Source organism: Silene latifolia, chromosome 3, assembly GCF_048544455.1.
Source record: "Silene latifolia isolate original U9 population chromosome 3, ASM4854445v1, whole genome shotgun sequence".
Classification (NCBI taxonomy): domain Eukaryota; kingdom Viridiplantae; phylum Streptophyta; class Magnoliopsida; order Caryophyllales; family Caryophyllaceae; genus Silene; species Silene latifolia.
In genome coordinates, this window is record NC_133528.1 from 84,233,559 (window position 1) to 84,250,194 (window position 16,636).

The following is a 16,636-nucleotide window of genomic DNA, read 5'->3' on the forward strand; positions in this document are numbered from 1 at the left end:
AAAAAAGAAAAAAAAAAGATGAAAAAAATGATTCGAAAAAGAAAATAAAAAAAGAAAAAGAGGCCCTGTACTGTTCAAATGGGTCGATCGACTCGACCTCATGGTCGATCGACTCGACCTCATGGTCGATCGACTGAGATTTGAGAAAAGAGATCAATTCGCATAATTTAATCCTTATCTTTTGGCGATTTTTACTCCCATGTTTCATTTACATCCTATGGGGAGTTTTATTGATTTAATATTTTGGAGATTGTGAGTTTTGTGCTTGCTATGGCACCGTTTCATTGTTTATGAGCAAGAAGTTGGATGTTGCCATTTGGTCCCGTTTTGGTACTAGCTTGATCACCTGTACCTCCACTTTACCATAAAATGTTTTGCCTCTTCTTACCCATACCTCACATATCCCATATATACCTCGGCATGTGTCATTGGTCATCTGTTCGGTTGGAATGCGTATGTACGGTTATAGAGATCATTTTCATATTTTATTGCTGGCATGTCTTCATAGGTCGTAGTTAGGTGAGAGTCTCTACAAAATTAATTCTTTCTATCTTACATATATTCACCTGTGTTTTTGAGTGATTTGAGCGACCCGTGAGAGTCCGATTTGATAAGTCTCTACTGTTGACGGTTCAGCATAGTTTTCTACGGCTCCATAACTCGTTTGCATGATTCATTTGCTAATTGATTGTTGGTTATGCATTAAATTGGTTTAGGCTTTACATGTTGCAATTCGCTCTGAGTTTGAACCCGTTCCTTTAGATCGAGTCTAGCTCTTGCTTGGGGACAAGCAAGGTTTGGTTTGGGGAGATTTGATGCGTGTCATTTATATGATGTTTTACATCCCATTTTACACGCATTTCAGAGCTCATTCTTGTAGTTTATGCTATATTTCCCCCTACTTCCGTCTACTTCCGTATTTTGTACCTTATTGCAGAAATGTGAAGAATTTAACGGGAAATCAAGCCAAATCCGTCCCCAAGTAACCTGCATTGCAAATGACATAAAGGAATCACGTAAGGAACAAGCTTGGTGCGCAATTCAAGGCCCAAAAGACAAACCCACGAGTTTAAGAAGTCGAGTAGCAGCTTATCCTGTCGATCGACCATCCCTTTCAGTCGATCGACCGATGCTCGGGTTCCAGAAGCTACTGTTGCTGAGGAGCAGTCGATCGACCAGCCTGATTAGTCGATCGACCAAATTTCTATTCCAGACGAGATTTAGAAGGTCGTGAATCTCAAAGCCCGTGAAGTTTAGGTTTTAGAAATAAGTTGTTACGTGAATGCTATATAACGTAACACCAACATCCAGTTTTAGTATCGAATAACACATCACATACTTTATCAGTTTTAGTTCTATTTCATAATTAGGGTTCTTAAGATTATTGTTCTTCCATTAATAAAGTTCGGTTTACAGTTGGTTTTTGATCTCTTCTTTACAATCCTTTACGCGGTATTCTTCTGCTCTTATTTCAGTTTTACTACTTTATTGTCATTCATAGTATAGGAATTGCTAGGATAGTCTCCCGAAAGCCAACTTATCGTTCTTTGTTAATTGTTTATTTCCTTGCTTTGATCATGAATTCTCCTGTGTTGTTAGTCAATTTTATTGTTATTGATATTCCCAGTATGAGTAGCTAATTTCATTGTGCTAGGATGTAGGCGATTTATGGCATAGGCGGCATTAGGTTAGAATAGGCTGTTTCGCGTGTTGGTCGATCGACTGACCTTATCAGTCGATCGACTGACCTCGTAGGGTTTATATTCGTTTTAATTGAATTTAATCTTGTATTTAACAAATCGAATGCATGCGACCAGTTAGATACCTATTTTGTGACTGACCCATTAGATCGAAAGATAGGGGAGGTTATTAGACCGTCAATTAAATCGACTAAACTGTGCTAAGATCGAAAGATAGGTATAGTTTAGACCGTTAGTCACTTTTCAGGACGAGAGTTAATATTAGTGACATTAGGGACCTATAGCGAGATCGAGAGATGCTATTTGTTAAGAGTGGACCGAGAGGACCTCTTTATTTCCCGCCTTACCTGTATTTGATTCAGACCGACTTAGTTTGCTGCCGCCGAAGCTATAATGACCCGATCATCCTTGCACCCCTTCTTTTATCTGTCTTATTCACGTATTTAGTTTATTATCTTTGTTTGCTCTTAGCCTTAGACCAATTCAAATCAACCCCCATAATAGTTACCTCAGACTGAACATAAATCAACTAAAGTTTACAACTGCCTCCTTGTGGTTCGACCCTGTTACCACTAGCCTAGGTTAGTCTTAATAGGAGATTATAAATTTTATCTTTGGTACTCACAGCGACGGGTATCAATTGGGAAGTAATATTTTACTGTCAACTGGTCCACACATATCGGTAATGATTGGCTGACTAGAGTTTGACATTACTGTCGTGAGACGGTGGTGACCAGTTGATCCCCTTAGGTCATACCTAAAGGGTAACACTCTTAATTGATCATTTAATTGATCGTATGACGATACGGGTCAATTAAATTTCTTAAAAATTGACAGACGATTTTGGAAGTAAAATTTACTTATCTCATTATAATCTGATTAAATAAGATACGGTCTAAGTAATCGAATTGTTTCATTACTTAGATGAAATTATTGTTTAAGGAAACAATTGCATTTGAATGAATAAATTATTATAAATACAAGTTATTGTGATTTATAATTGGTAAAATATTTTGGTACAAGTAATTATGAATTACTAAGTCGGTTTTTGTATATGACGTATTTTTAATAATACGTTGATTTTTAATATGTTAAAATACATAACAATTTTATGTGACATGTGACATGTGACATATGACAAATTGACAATTTGACAAAGATAAAATGGAGTCCATTTTATCCATGTATACCGAAATTAAGGGGAGGATTATGCATATATTGTGTTGATTATGTTAGTGGTAAACATAATCATTTCCTACTTAACTAGCCATGCAAAACCTAGTGGTCATTGTGAAGACAAACTAGTGCATGCATTGGTCCCTTCTCTTCCCCCCCTTACCCGGTTTTTCATAGGAGCAAAGCTAAGGGTTTTTGCCTTATAATTTATCATATGCACTACATTAAACATTAGTGCATTAGCTCATTATTTTCATTCATCTAAAAATAAGAATTTTAGAGAGATAAAAAGCTTCCTTTTCTTCCTCCTCTCAACCGAAATATAGAGAGACAAAATAATATTTTTGGGTCAATTTTTATGTAAAATTAGTATTATTCTAGTAATAATAATATTAATTTTATTAAGATTGTTATCTTGGGTATAATACTTTTGGGAGGGATTCTCTTCTTGAATCCTAGTTCATCCATTAAGGAGAGCTCAAGAACAAGAGAGTAGGGGAACTCTCTTGTGCCCTTAAGATCCGAAAAAGCAATGTAAGATGATGATTTCTTCTTTAATTACATTTTTGTTTGCATGCATAAGATCACCATTTAATTTTATGACTAAATTAAAATTACTACATAATATGAATATGTTGAGTATAGAGATGTAGATTTCTAACAGCTCTATGCCTCAATTAAGCCTTGCCAATCTTCCTTTTCTTTTTCCTCTATCTATCACAACCACATATGACTCATGTCCTCTCCACCGAACTCATACTCACCATAGGTGCCACTCACTACACCATAAGATTAGGTAACTTACGCATCAAGACCAACATACATGTAAAACAATGCATAAAGAAGCAAAATAACACGTTTGAATTAAACATAACATGCAACGAAGTCAAAAGATAAGCATATGACCCAAAATAGGGGTCACTAGATCGAGTACAGGCCACTCGATCGAGTAAATGACTTACTCGATCGAGTAGGTGAAAGTCAGAGACACGTATATAAAAATTACCAGGGCTACTCGATCGAGTAAGGGTTACTCGATCGAGTACCAAGGTGCACTCGATCGAGTGAGGGCCACTCGATCGAGTACCCTACGCATTTCTCAGCACTGTCCAGTTTTCGTAAAACGGTCATAACTCACTCATTTCTTAGTCGTTTTGGGCGTGTGACCTATCGTTAGAATCGTAAAAGAACAAGCTATCACCTCCAATTGGAATCACATTAAAATCATTTATACATCTCAAGTTATAACAGTTTAAAGACAACCTCTTTATAATCGAAAAACACAACTACTTGATTTTACTTCCAAACAACTTAAACGACAACAAGGTAAACAAAAACAACCCAATACTCATAAAACCAGTAGTCCCAATCACATGTTACTATTTTCGAAAGCAAAGCAACAACATTCATCATGCACATAATTTATTTAACTTGCCAATCATGACTTACCCACATGCTTTTATTCTATCACTTTTCGTAAACAAAATCACAAATACATGACATCAAGTCCCCTATTCACATGTTACTAGCATAACAACATTATAAAATAACTTCCATTATATAACATGCTTAATCATAAATCATATTATCATACAACGATTATTCATCTTTTTTCACTAATTCATCCATCATGCCACATATTTATCCACCATATTCGTTCAACATATTCACCCAACACATGTTCAATTCACACTCCCAACTTTCTATACTCTTACTCAAAACGACTACAACAACATATATACTTACGCATCGCTTTATATATATACAAACAAAACACTTTTCCTTTCATAATTATAAAATGCCAAATTATATGTATCAATCATTATACTTTCATGCTTTACAATCAACCAACATACAATTCACGTCATCATCATCTTTCAACCCAGATCTCCCATCCTCCACATGCATGCATCCATCAATTCATACAACATACTACTATATAGATACACAAAGCACACAATAAGCACATAACGATCCCGACACATATCCCATGGTGACCGGTTCAAAATTGTAGGGCGAGTTCGCGACTTTAGGACGTCTCCCAAGTCTTTGCATTAGCTCCTACAACTTCTACCCCGGGTTCATTTTATTTGACTCCCTATGTTCATTGGATTCATTGGTTACAGGTTTCAGGATCGTCGCTCTGATACCATTTTGTAACACCCCCATACTCCAAGTGCCTTACCAGGACCACTTAAGGCATGGAAGTGCTACCATCTCGGTTACCCGAGGCAATGATAATCATAAGACAATAAAGAAACGTACTTTAAAAGTAAATATAATTTAATTGATTACATGTCTCAAACAAAACTGTTAAACGAAATACAAAGTACTCAAACGGTCCATCGATAAAACTATCAAAGCTAGCTACTAGACATCGTCGACACAAACGGAAGACTTCTAACGCCACGTGATGGCTCATCCCAGCTATCCCATGCGCATCAATCATACCTGCTCAATAACTGCTCACCACCCCCGAATGGATCACCACAGTTTTTAAAACATTTAAACGGGGTCAGTACTAATCACACAATTTATATAATCCAACAACATAACAAACAACACAGCTCAATCGTCACAGATATACTCCGAACACCATCACCAACTCCACAATACTGACTACACACTAAAGTGTGTAGCCCCATGAGTGCCCATCGCAACAGTCACTCCACGCGCCCGATGGGGGACCGCAGCCGTTCCCACCTAATCCCCGCTCATCTCCGTCGAGCGATAAACCCAAATCCATTAATGTGCACATCCCTTCTGTGGCGGGTTCCACAGAAGGCGAATAATGGGCGTGAAGCCACTCCCGCAAGTGACTCCACTCGGCCCGGGGACGCGCCCGAAGAACACAGACAGATACAAACAATCACAGCTATTAAACAGCAATCAAAACCAACAACCGTCACAATACTCGTATGATAACAATCAACAATCACAAATCACCACCAACACATTATGGGACTAATAATGAGTAGGGAAAACCCTACCTGGAAAGCAACACAGTCAGATGATCTCAACAGCTGTTATCAAAAAGCCTCCTCTACGAATCCTCCTCCTAACATAACATCACATAAATCACTAACCACATAAAACTAACACAACTCCCCAATTCCCAAAATTAGGGTTTAACGAAACTTAATAAAATATAATAAATTCGGTACGTAGATCTTACCCTCGACGCAAGGATCATAAAGATGTAAAGAAAGATGAATTCCGACCTTCCAAGCTCCGGGATTTGTCAATAATGCGATGAATGGGAAGTACGTAGATTGAAATCTCTTTTGAAAGTGATTAGGTTTGTAAAAGCGTATTATGAAAGTCACGTAAGTGTTTATATATTAATTCGCATTATTAACAAAACCCGACAAAACATTACCCGTAAACCGGGCTACTCGATCGAGTAAGGGACGTACTCGACCGAGTGTCGCCTACTCGATCGAGTACCAAGGCTACTCGATCGAGTGCCGCCTACTCAATCGAGTACCAAGGCTACTCGATCGAGTACCCACCAGGTCAGAAACTATTTTAAATCGTAAAACACCCTTACTCGACAGAGTAAGGCCCACTCGATAGAGTACCCAGAGACTCATAAAACCGTAGTATTACAGTCTTCCCTCCTTAAAAAAAAAAGATCTTCGTCCCCGAAGTTCAACCCATACATAAAAACCAACATACTAACTCGGTCAAGACGCAACAAAGCTACTAAGAACCCAAAACAAAACCCCAACTTATAAAACATGAAATCATGAACTCTTAACACCAACTCCACCAACTATTCCTACCTCCACACATCGCTCACGATGTCGTATCAACTACATCATAAACTCTCCCGACAGTAACTCCATGCACTACCAACTACCATCCACTAATGCTGCTAGCTCCATAATATATCATCCACTACCAAATCCAATATCAAGACACTCATAGACATCAAACGGAATGTTACAGCTCTAGTGACGGCATAGACAATGTTTATAAGCAATTAAACCCAAAGAATTAGAAGAAAAGCTTGATTTCAGTTAAGCATAATGTGGATTCGAAGTTGTAACAAAAACATACCACAACTTTGACAATAAAGGAAGAAATTGATTTAAAACCTTACCTTGAAGGAAAGTTTGGCAAGCAAAGAGCAAATAATCACCAAGGAATCACCCAAGAGCTTGAGAGATAAGAGATATGAAGGTTTAGAGAGAAGAAGAAGAAAGTGTTGGAGGCGGAAGTGAGAAAAAGAAAGGGAGTTATAGGGTTTTTGAATACCCCGGATCAGCCTCGGTAAAACCGTACTCGGTCGAATATTGGGCTTACTCGGCCGAGTATGGACTACTCGGTCGAGTATTCGAAAATAGTAGCGATTCTAATCTGACAAGAATGAGCATTCGGTCGAGCACCACCATACTCGGCCGAGTGTAGACTACTCGGTCGAGTATGCATCTTTACTCGGTCGAGTGTCAAAGAGCAGGAACGAGATTTCGAATTTCAACAAACCTGCAAAACATGTAGCATTGTTCGGAGTTCCGTGCAATCGGCTCGTCACTATTAGAGCTTACTTCTACCACATACACACACATCACACACAAATTATGCATATCTATTACCAGTTCCATCAACGTTTCCACCTACATTCCTTACTTCCTTACCACAACAAATACATCATACCCCGTTCGCATATATCAATGAGCTACTTCACTAACAAAGATTAATCTATACGACCACAACATTACACATTGTACGATTCATTTTATGCTCACATTAGGCCAAACATTCATGATACATTAGCCATCGTATGATGCAACCGCCATTAAACAGGTCATTCATAATCTTGCCATGCACAACAGGATTTCACACTTCACCACTCAAATTGCAGGTCACACTTCAGCAACCCTTCTAACCAATTCAAGACTCTTCCCATACCACAATCACTACATGCAAAATTCGTATTAATGCACATTTCTTAATTCACAAATGCACATGACAACGATCGTCATGCAACAACTCCTATCAACTACCCTTTCCCAGTGACCGGCTTAAGCACGATGGGGCCGTGATTTTGAAATGAGGGTGCCTACTCACCCAAAATCTAGCATCGGCTGGGGCTCCCAACATACATACACCAGGTTCATTTTAATTTGACACCCTATATTCATTTGATTCATTGGTTCAGGTTCCAAAATCGTCGGCTCTGATACCACTTTCTAATACCCCCGCACACCAGGACGCCTTACCAAGGACCATCCCAGTGTATGAAGGTGTTACCATCTCGGTTACCCGAGGTAGTAGATCAAACAGACAATAAAAGAACACTTATGTTATATTACCGTAACTCTTTACAACCAAAAACAAAACTGACTACAAGTGATAACAAAGACTACTATGAACTAATGCCTCTACATTTATAGACCGGTAGCGTGATGACTCGACTCCCTCCATGCCCAGCAGCAACAAACCAACTGTACCTGCTAAGCCAACTGCTCACCATCCCCGAATGGATCACCACAGTTTTGAAAACATAACACGGGGTCAGTACTGCACAATCGAGATAAGACAGACAAGATAAGTAACCAGCTGATCATCCACCATCTCCGGTCTCCCGAACTCACACAGTAACCGACTACATACCTAAGTGTGTAGCCCTGCCAGATTACCCATCGCAACAGGTAATCCTCGCCGCCAGTGGGGGACCGTAGCCAATCCCCACCTAAATCCCGCTCATCAACGAGCGATAACCCTGTCCCTTAATGTGCACATCCCCTCTCGTGACGGGTTCCACGGAGGGCGAACTAGGGCGTGAAGCCACTCCCGCAAGTGACTCCACCACAATCATCACAACACCACAACATCACAACCACCACCACAACACCAACACTCCGATGATCAGTAGATACAGTAAACACAAAACAATCACATCTTAATTCAATCAACAGAGACTGAGTATGGAAACCCTACCTTGTCGCCAACCATAAAATGCATCCACACATAGCCAAGCATGACTCCGAGATGAATCCTACAACGATGACCACATCCTATTATACAACTACTTCCAACAATCTACTGTAGGAAATCACAAGACAGCGACTTACCTAATGACGCGGACCGACGGTGACGCGAACGACGACCACGCACACATCCTTCTTATGCAAATCCCGTCTTTCCCATGGTTGAGGTGTAGGCTACATGTATGAGAGTGTGTGAAAGTAGAGGTGATTGGAGAGAGAGGTAGGCTAGGGTTAGAGGAGGAGAAACTTTCGAGAAATGAGAAAATAAAATGAATCTCGCGGACTTGCGTTTTTATATCAACGCGTCGACAACCGCCATACTCGGTCGAGTATTGCCATACTCGGCCGAGTAGACTCTACTCGGTCGAGTATACACAATACTCGGCCGAGTAGTCCCTGCTAGGTCGAGTAAACTCTCTCGTAACGCACCCATCCTAACCTAAGCCCTCACCTATCTCTTCCTAAAGGTCCTTCCTGGTCAAAGGGTCAGCCAAAAGAGTCCTTAAATATCCTGGGTATTACAATTAGCATGTTAAACTTGATCATGAGTGAGTAGTCTCTTAAGCTAGGGTTAATGGGGAATTAGGGGAATCAATCATGGGATTAAATCTATGCTTAACTTAATATGCTTTCATAATTGAATGCTTGCTTGTTGTGATTTCAACCTATGCACATATTATGTTTGATGAAATGCTAGACTATGAAACCTTGCATTTTGTACCCATCTCTTATCTTTTCAATGAGGCTTGTAAGATATAAGCCAAATCAAGCCTTGTTAGACCATGCATAGAGTTGAATAGGAAAAGACTAAGTCGACTTGTAGGTGTTGCAAAGTCTTGATCGACTCGGCTCCAGGACCTAAATCTTCCTAGGAATTGTAAGATATACACTAACTCCACAAATGCAGGCTTATTCAACCTTTCACCGATTTCAATGCCTCACCAATTGGTAACGGCCCATGACGTGCTTTGGCAAACCCAAGGCTCCGTGGGAGAAGTGTCGCCGCCTCGAAACCAACGCGCGGGTGCGCGCGGCGCGGGTGGCCCATGTCCACAAACATGACTCTCTATTGTGCTATCAATTATCATACCGCCTTGCAAAAAATTTAGGGTGGTGCTCATTCATGTACGGGTTTTACTCTTTCATGTGCGGAAATAACCATTTTACCCCTTTTATTTCAACTCCCCAATTTTCAATTTCCCCCCTCTACACCCTCATTTTCCTTTTTGTTTCATAATCAATAAATCGCATTTCGCCTGACCACCACCACCCCACTGTCGCACCACCCAGACCACCCCGTGAACCACCTAAAAACATAGTATTATACGAGAAAAAAGCATTATTCGGATCAAGAAAAAACACCCATAGCAGCCGTTTGTTCACCACTGAACATGTTGAAATCCAACAAACCGACTTCGCATGGCCAACAACATTCAAAGCACATGCATAAAATTATAGGCAGATTGATGATAAACGCATACAAAGGGATCAAATTAATGATATACACGTACCCTCCCCAAGCAGAAACCATATAAAAGTACTCGAAAGTAGAAGTCAACGACCAAGCGTATTACATAGTTTGATAATTTTATAAATTTTTCAAACCCTAATTTAATATAGCATAGCCCCCAATTTTATCAACCCTAATTTAATTTATTCAACTTAATTTGATACAAAACAATTAGCAAAACTAATGATGTTAGAATTCTTGTTAATATGATAAATAAAATCATTGATTAAGCAATTAGTTGAGATTTGATTAATTTTGAAAGGAAGAGTAAAAGACAAAATTTGTTTCTTTGTTTTTAGATTAAGGGCAATGTGTGGAAAAATTATGGCAAAAAGTCCATAACTGAGTAAAACTCGTCCATGAATCAACAATGACGAAAAATTATTGGTTTCTCTTATTACCCACGGTTTTACCATCCCCCTACTACTAAGAGAATAAAAATTTTCTTAGTTTTTCCTCCAAAAGGCATCTAACTAAATAAGGTAACAAGTAAAAAAAAAATTCATTACATTATTATCTTTTCAATTAATATATTCTTATACTTAAACTCTAATCTTTTAATTAAAATTCATATTTATGACTTTTTCATTAAAATTCATAATTTATTATGCAATCATTTTCATTTCCATTGATATTATTCTTCATCGGTAACACTCTAAAATTACGCAAATCTGCTTCTAATGCAGTCTTTAACATAATTATTGTCATCACTTACACCCTAAAATTACGTAAATCCGTTTCTTATATTATCATTCATCAGTTACACTCTAAATATGGTGTATATTTTAAAGGACGTAATAATTTTTATGTATTTTTTTAATTAAAAATAAAAAAAAATATTAGTCTAATTATTCGTAAATCGTCTTTTTAAGTGCGTGGTATATTGTTTTTACCTGTTTTTGTTACAAGGTTTATACGCGTTTTAATTAGATTTTACATTTTTACATCATTTAATTGTAATTTAATGTCATAAATTAGTTTCATGCAATGATATAGCATTATAGAGTTAATTTTTATAGTAAAGTAAATATGGTTTAAGACAAAAATAACTTAACTTAAAGTGTCTTTTGATGGTAATAAACCTTCATTTTCTACCTCTTACTAAGATTATATTAGTAAATTATAGCATTAAAGATACAGTTAATTTAAACAATTAATTTAATGAGATTGTCTCTTTATAAAACAAAACTAAAAAATACCGTGCTGTAGCACGGGGATCTATACTAGTAACCGATTAAACCAGTACTAGGGGTCACAACTCCTTCAGTCCTTCGTGCTCCTCAACAGTTGACACTACGTCACTACTCCTTGGTGCTCTACCTACTTTCCGTCTTCATTTATCATCATCCTTCCTTGTTTCTCTCTTCAATTTTGTAAGCTGCTCTTTTTATTTACTTCATTTTTTTTCAATTTCCGTTAGATTAAATTTATTTTAGTATGACTTGGTTTACAGTGATTTGGGTTTTCCTTAGTCCCCATTATACTGCTGCTATTGTAATGTAAAATTAGTGGCGAATTTTGATTAAAGTCTTGATTTTTGAGATGGGTTTTCGATTTTACGAGTTGGGTTTTCATATTTGTGAATTATATTAGCTGGGTTTATTGGTTTTGTGTCCATTTTTGTTTTAAAGAACGTCGGAATTGGTATTACCCCCTCCGTCCTATTCATTTGTTTACTTTTTTTTTTATTCTTTGTGAGGGCTAGGTTAATCAAAGGTAACCAAATGAGTGGGACGGAGGGAGTATTATTTTCAAGGGAATAAGGGACTGTGGTTTTTGGTTTAGTTGGTTACGATTCTCATACCAATAACGCATATGCATCTTCATATTAGTTGGTTGCCATTATGAGATTCATCCGAATCATATAACTAGTTTTCGGAAACACTAGAATATGAAGGAGCCTCTTTTGAAGTCGATTTTGATTGTCTTGACTTGGTGAGGGTTCTGATAGTTCTCGAGGTTGGTTCGGTGTTATCATTTGTACATAAACATAGTATAAGGAATATCATATTATCGTAATAATAGAAATCACAATATTACCATATTGTGATTGTCTAAAATTATAGTAGTCGAGGATCGTTTATGTCCTTGCCTAGTTGTCTTTCCTGTCTTCCTTTACAAAGACTTGAGCGTACCTGCCGCCTTATTTACCCTCATCTACCCATCTCTAACTCTCCGAATCCAAAATTTCCCCTCTAATCCTTTATCTTTCTCTTCCTAATATGGACGTGATGCTAACGTATATAGCATGTCTCACCTTTAGCCCTCTGACTTTGTTGTTCATTACGTTGAACTTCACATATATGCAAGTGTTCTCTTTTTTGTCACTTTGCTCTTTCTTGTGTCTCAGGACGCAAATTCCTAGTCTCTTCTAGTGCCTTGCTTACAAATTACCCCGACCTCTTATCTCAAATTTATTCATTTACTTCCCATAGAGAGTTTTTCTCAAAAAGACATCTCCTTTGTACCTCTCCCCCTCAAAATTCACGTCCTTGAGTCCCTCGACTACCTCTTATATTCATCTCTCAAAAAAAAAAAAAAAAAAAAAAAAAAAAAAAAAAAAAAAAATTATTTCCAGGACTTTTCTCTCATCTCTCATTAAAATTCGGCCACCTTTTTCTCTTGACCACCGTCATATCTCCGTCAAATTATCATCTCTCCTAACCTTTACAAAGTTCTCTCACAAACAAAAAAAAAGTCGACTTGCTTACTTGGCTTCTCCAAAATTCGTCACAAAACAAAGTCATCTCACAAATATTTCCCTTCTCTTCTTTTAAAAGACCTGATCCAACGATCAAATCCGACTCCATAGTGCTGCCATATAAATTTTATGGTGCAAATTTCTTTCCTAAAACTTCACCTTGTGCCCACTCAATGCATCCCCGACTCACTCCTCAAATTTTTTATCTCTCTTTTCCTCCCTTATTCACCGGCAAAATTAAGGCTCCTACAACTTACCACTCGTCTATGTTTTGCGACTTCTCATGGGTTAACATTGCTCTCATTGCTCTCACGTCCTTCTCCTTCTCAAGATTCTCATGGGTCAACATTGCGATCCCGTCTTCTTCTCTCAAGATTGTCCTTCCCTTCCGGTCGTCCATCTTGCGGGGGCGTATAAGGAATATCATATTATCGTAATAATAGAAATCACAATATTACCATATTGTGATTGTCTAAAATTATAGTAGTCCTAGTTTTCTATATTGTATCAAATATATCTTTATGATATATTCTAGTTAGATTGATTTTCCAATTATTATCGTCTTGTAATTGCTATATAAGCATTCCTTTTTTATCAATAATATTCAAGCTATTCAATACAATTTATATTCTCTACACATAGGTGGGTACAGGAAAGTGTGAATTTTTGGTAATAATGTTGATCTTTTATGTTCTTAAGATGGTTTTCGTGCCCTACACTGTTTTAAATACATTACGTATGATGTTTCAGTGATCTTCCATTTAAATCATGCATATAGCAAGAGGTGGATAATATGTAGTCTTGAATAAGTACTTTAAGTATATACTCCGTAGTTATTTTTTGCCCATTAACTGTTCTACAAATATCTTAACTGCTTATGACTAGATCTGTTTTGGTACTTAGGAAAATGATGTTTTCTTATTCCTCGTATGTTTGTTGATTTATTGAATTATTTTTTAATTGTTTCCTCTGCTCAATGTGTGTTTGAGCAATAATAATTTGTTGTTTGTCAGATAAAAAAAAAATGTCATTAGACAGAAGAGCTTTGCCGAATTATTTTCCGGAAGATGGGGCGATTTTCATGGCAAACCCATTAACTAGGGAAGAATGCTTTGAAAGAAAACTGTTTGGCCTTCCTGCCAATTTTGAAGACTTTGTCTTGAGAATTAAAATAGGGATGCTTTTATTCCTATTTGATTTTAAAAGTAGAAAGCTTTATGGGGTATTTGAGGCTAGTTCAAAGGGTGGTTTCAACCTTGTGCCAGATGCATTTAAGTCTTCTAATTCGAAATTTCCAGCACAGGTACCCTCTTTTGCTTATTTATTTCACTTAAATGCAAAAATTTGAGTCAGCTAAAGGATTGTAAAGTTGTAAGGAACTTGAGTAGCTGAATAGTTTGTGTCAATTATATCTACTTTTTCAGGTTCACTTTAATATTCTTTGGCAGTGCTCTCCTCTTCAAGAAGATGCTTTTCACGATGCAATCATAGAAAATTACTTTGCGCCATATAAGTTCAACCTTGGTCTGTCAACAGAACAGGTAACTGTACAGGCTGTACTGATACATATTGTGATATAGGTATAGCAACAGAATGTCCACTTACCCTTTCTGTATGTGGACATTCTGTTGTTTCTTTGTGAAGTGTGCGGATTGTTTTTTCGTGATGGGGTTTCAGTTTGTATGTCTCGTTGGCTTTCCGTTGAACTTACAATTTGCTTTCTGTTTATTCACTCTCTCATTTTTCACTTTATAGCCCATGTGTATTTTCTGTCTTCTCTCATTTGTCGACCTCAATCTTTATTCTTCTATTGCCTCCTTACTGACGATACACTTCCCTGTTCACCCCAATTTGCTACATAGGTAAAAAGATGTCAGGGGGATTTCAAAAATATAGCGAAATAACTTGAACTGCAATGATTTTTAGAACTAAGCCGTTATTGTTGATGTTAAAATAGCTGTAGTTGTTTTCGTTTCTTCTGAGTTAAAGTCATTGCTAACACATGGGTTACTGGGTTAGGCTGCTTATATCCATCCCCCTTACCCTACCATTTGTCGGAGCCATCAAGGCACTGAGATAATGTTATCATTGTTATTGTTCATGTATATCTTGCTTTGAGTTTACAGGTGAACAGGCTCCTCGTTTTGTTTAGAAGAACAAAGCTTCAGATTCAGCGCACTCATATGTCAGAAGGGTATCATCAAAGACCCAACAAGATTGTGACTCCTCTTGATGAAATAAAAGTAGCTCAAACAGAGTGTGGCCAGGGTCGAGATATATGCAATCCTACTATGATGAAGACCTTGCCAAAGTCAACGCCTAAAAAGCTCGCCAGCGTTGTTGTTTGTGATCCTAAACTAACTCCTGATCTTGACTGCTCCATAAAATTTCCTTCTCTAGAACCGGCCGAAAGTGAAGACCAGGATGAAGAGAAAAATCACATGTCCAGAAATTCACGGGCTTCTGTATTTTACTCGGAAAATAGTGAGGCGCGTCTTAGCGTATTTAAACGCTTATCTGGTTGGTCAACAGTTATTGAAGAGAAAAGTGGCAGAATGAATGCACGAACAGAACATCTGGGACAGAACACAAAGTTTGAAAATATCAGAGAGAAGGCTTCTGTTAACACGAGTGTCGTTTCAGGTTTGGGCAATGATGTGAAGATGGGTGCCAAAAATGAACAATCAGAAAAGTTATCAGGTACGAATGTGATGATTTGCAAAGATAGTAAAAGGAAGGGCACCTTTTTAGCAGATAAACAGCAGAAGAGAAAATGTTTACTGAAAACGAAGACTTGTGATAAACTCTCAGACGTCTCCAATCTTTCTCAAGGAAGTTCCAAGACGGAAACTAGTGTGATTGTTACAGGTGATGCCGTTGTAGTTACAGGTCCATGTTTGACAAAGCCTTTCATTTGTGGAGGTGGTGAAGAACACGTTGATGACAAACTTCAGAACCCGATCCAGCTTGAGACAAGTTGCGATCAGGATCCAGTTGAAATGTTGCTGGCTCAATATAAGGACTACCTCCGTAGATCAAGAATGGAGGATCAAACTGACATAAATGGTGCACGCACTTGTGTAACTTGAAGGTGAACAATTAGAGACAAGCTTTTTGGTCTAAGCTAGGTTGTTGAAGTAGATTAAGTGTAGGTGTAGTAGTTAATGATGATGATAAAAATGCTTTGTTGAAAGGAGTCTGAATCATGTAATGCATTGGCAGGGTTGCTTTTCTGTCTGTACATTTTCCTGACTGCAGGGACTCAACCATAATCAGAGGTTCTTGAAATACAAAGATAAAAGCTTACAACTAGTATCGACATAACACAAGGAATTTCGAACTCTTCATTTTCCGTAAACAATTGATTTCAAATTATTTGGTACACGAAATCGACTCTCTTAATTGGAAGCATTACATGAGTATTAATCATGCTAACAAGCAAGTTAACTCTACACAGTTTATTCCTTAAATCATGTTTTTTAATTTCCATGACTCGATTATACGGAGTGATAATCCAAGTAATAAAGGGTTGTACGACACTATAGCCCGCGCT

The 16,636-nt window shown here is 37.7% G+C and overlaps 1 protein-coding gene across 2 annotated transcripts; it reads left to right on the forward strand.

The window, feature by feature from the left end:
* Positions 1–11,589: 11,589 nt before the first annotated feature.
* On the forward strand, positions 11,590–16,384 carry LOC141647748 (uncharacterized). Of its 2 annotated transcripts, none has more exons than XM_074456058.1 (4): positions 11,590–11,755; positions 14,097–14,386; positions 14,508–14,624; positions 15,210–16,384. In XM_074456058.1, exons 2-4 carry the CDS (start codon positions 14,108–14,110, stop codon positions 16,170–16,172), a joined length of 1,359 nt encoding a protein of 452 aa, XP_074312159.1. In that variant the 5' UTR covers positions 11,590–11,755; positions 14,097–14,107; the 3' UTR covers positions 16,173–16,384. The 2 variants fall into 2 exon arrangements, with proteins under 2 accessions (XP_074312159.1, XP_074312160.1); XM_074456059.1 differs by having other exon boundaries at positions 11,648–12,397; positions 13,665–14,386.
* The last annotated feature ends 252 nt before the right edge of the window (positions 16,385–16,636 follow it).

What these genes read in the sequence shown, in the direction of transcription:
- LOC141647748 (XM_074456058.1), top strand. Translation starts at nt 14,108, where the DNA reads ATGTCATTAGACAGAAGAGCTTTGCCGAATTATTTTCCGGAAGATGGG. An exon ending in ATTCGAAATTTCCAGCACAG is followed by an intron (nt 14,387 to 14,507) that starts GTACCCTCTTTT and finishes CTACTTTTTCAG; the next exon opens with GTTCACTTTAATATTCTTTG. An exon ending in TTGGTCTGTCAACAGAACAG is followed by an intron (nt 14,625 to 15,209) that starts GTAACTGTACAG and finishes TTGAGTTTACAG; the next exon opens with GTGAACAGGCTCCTCGTTTT.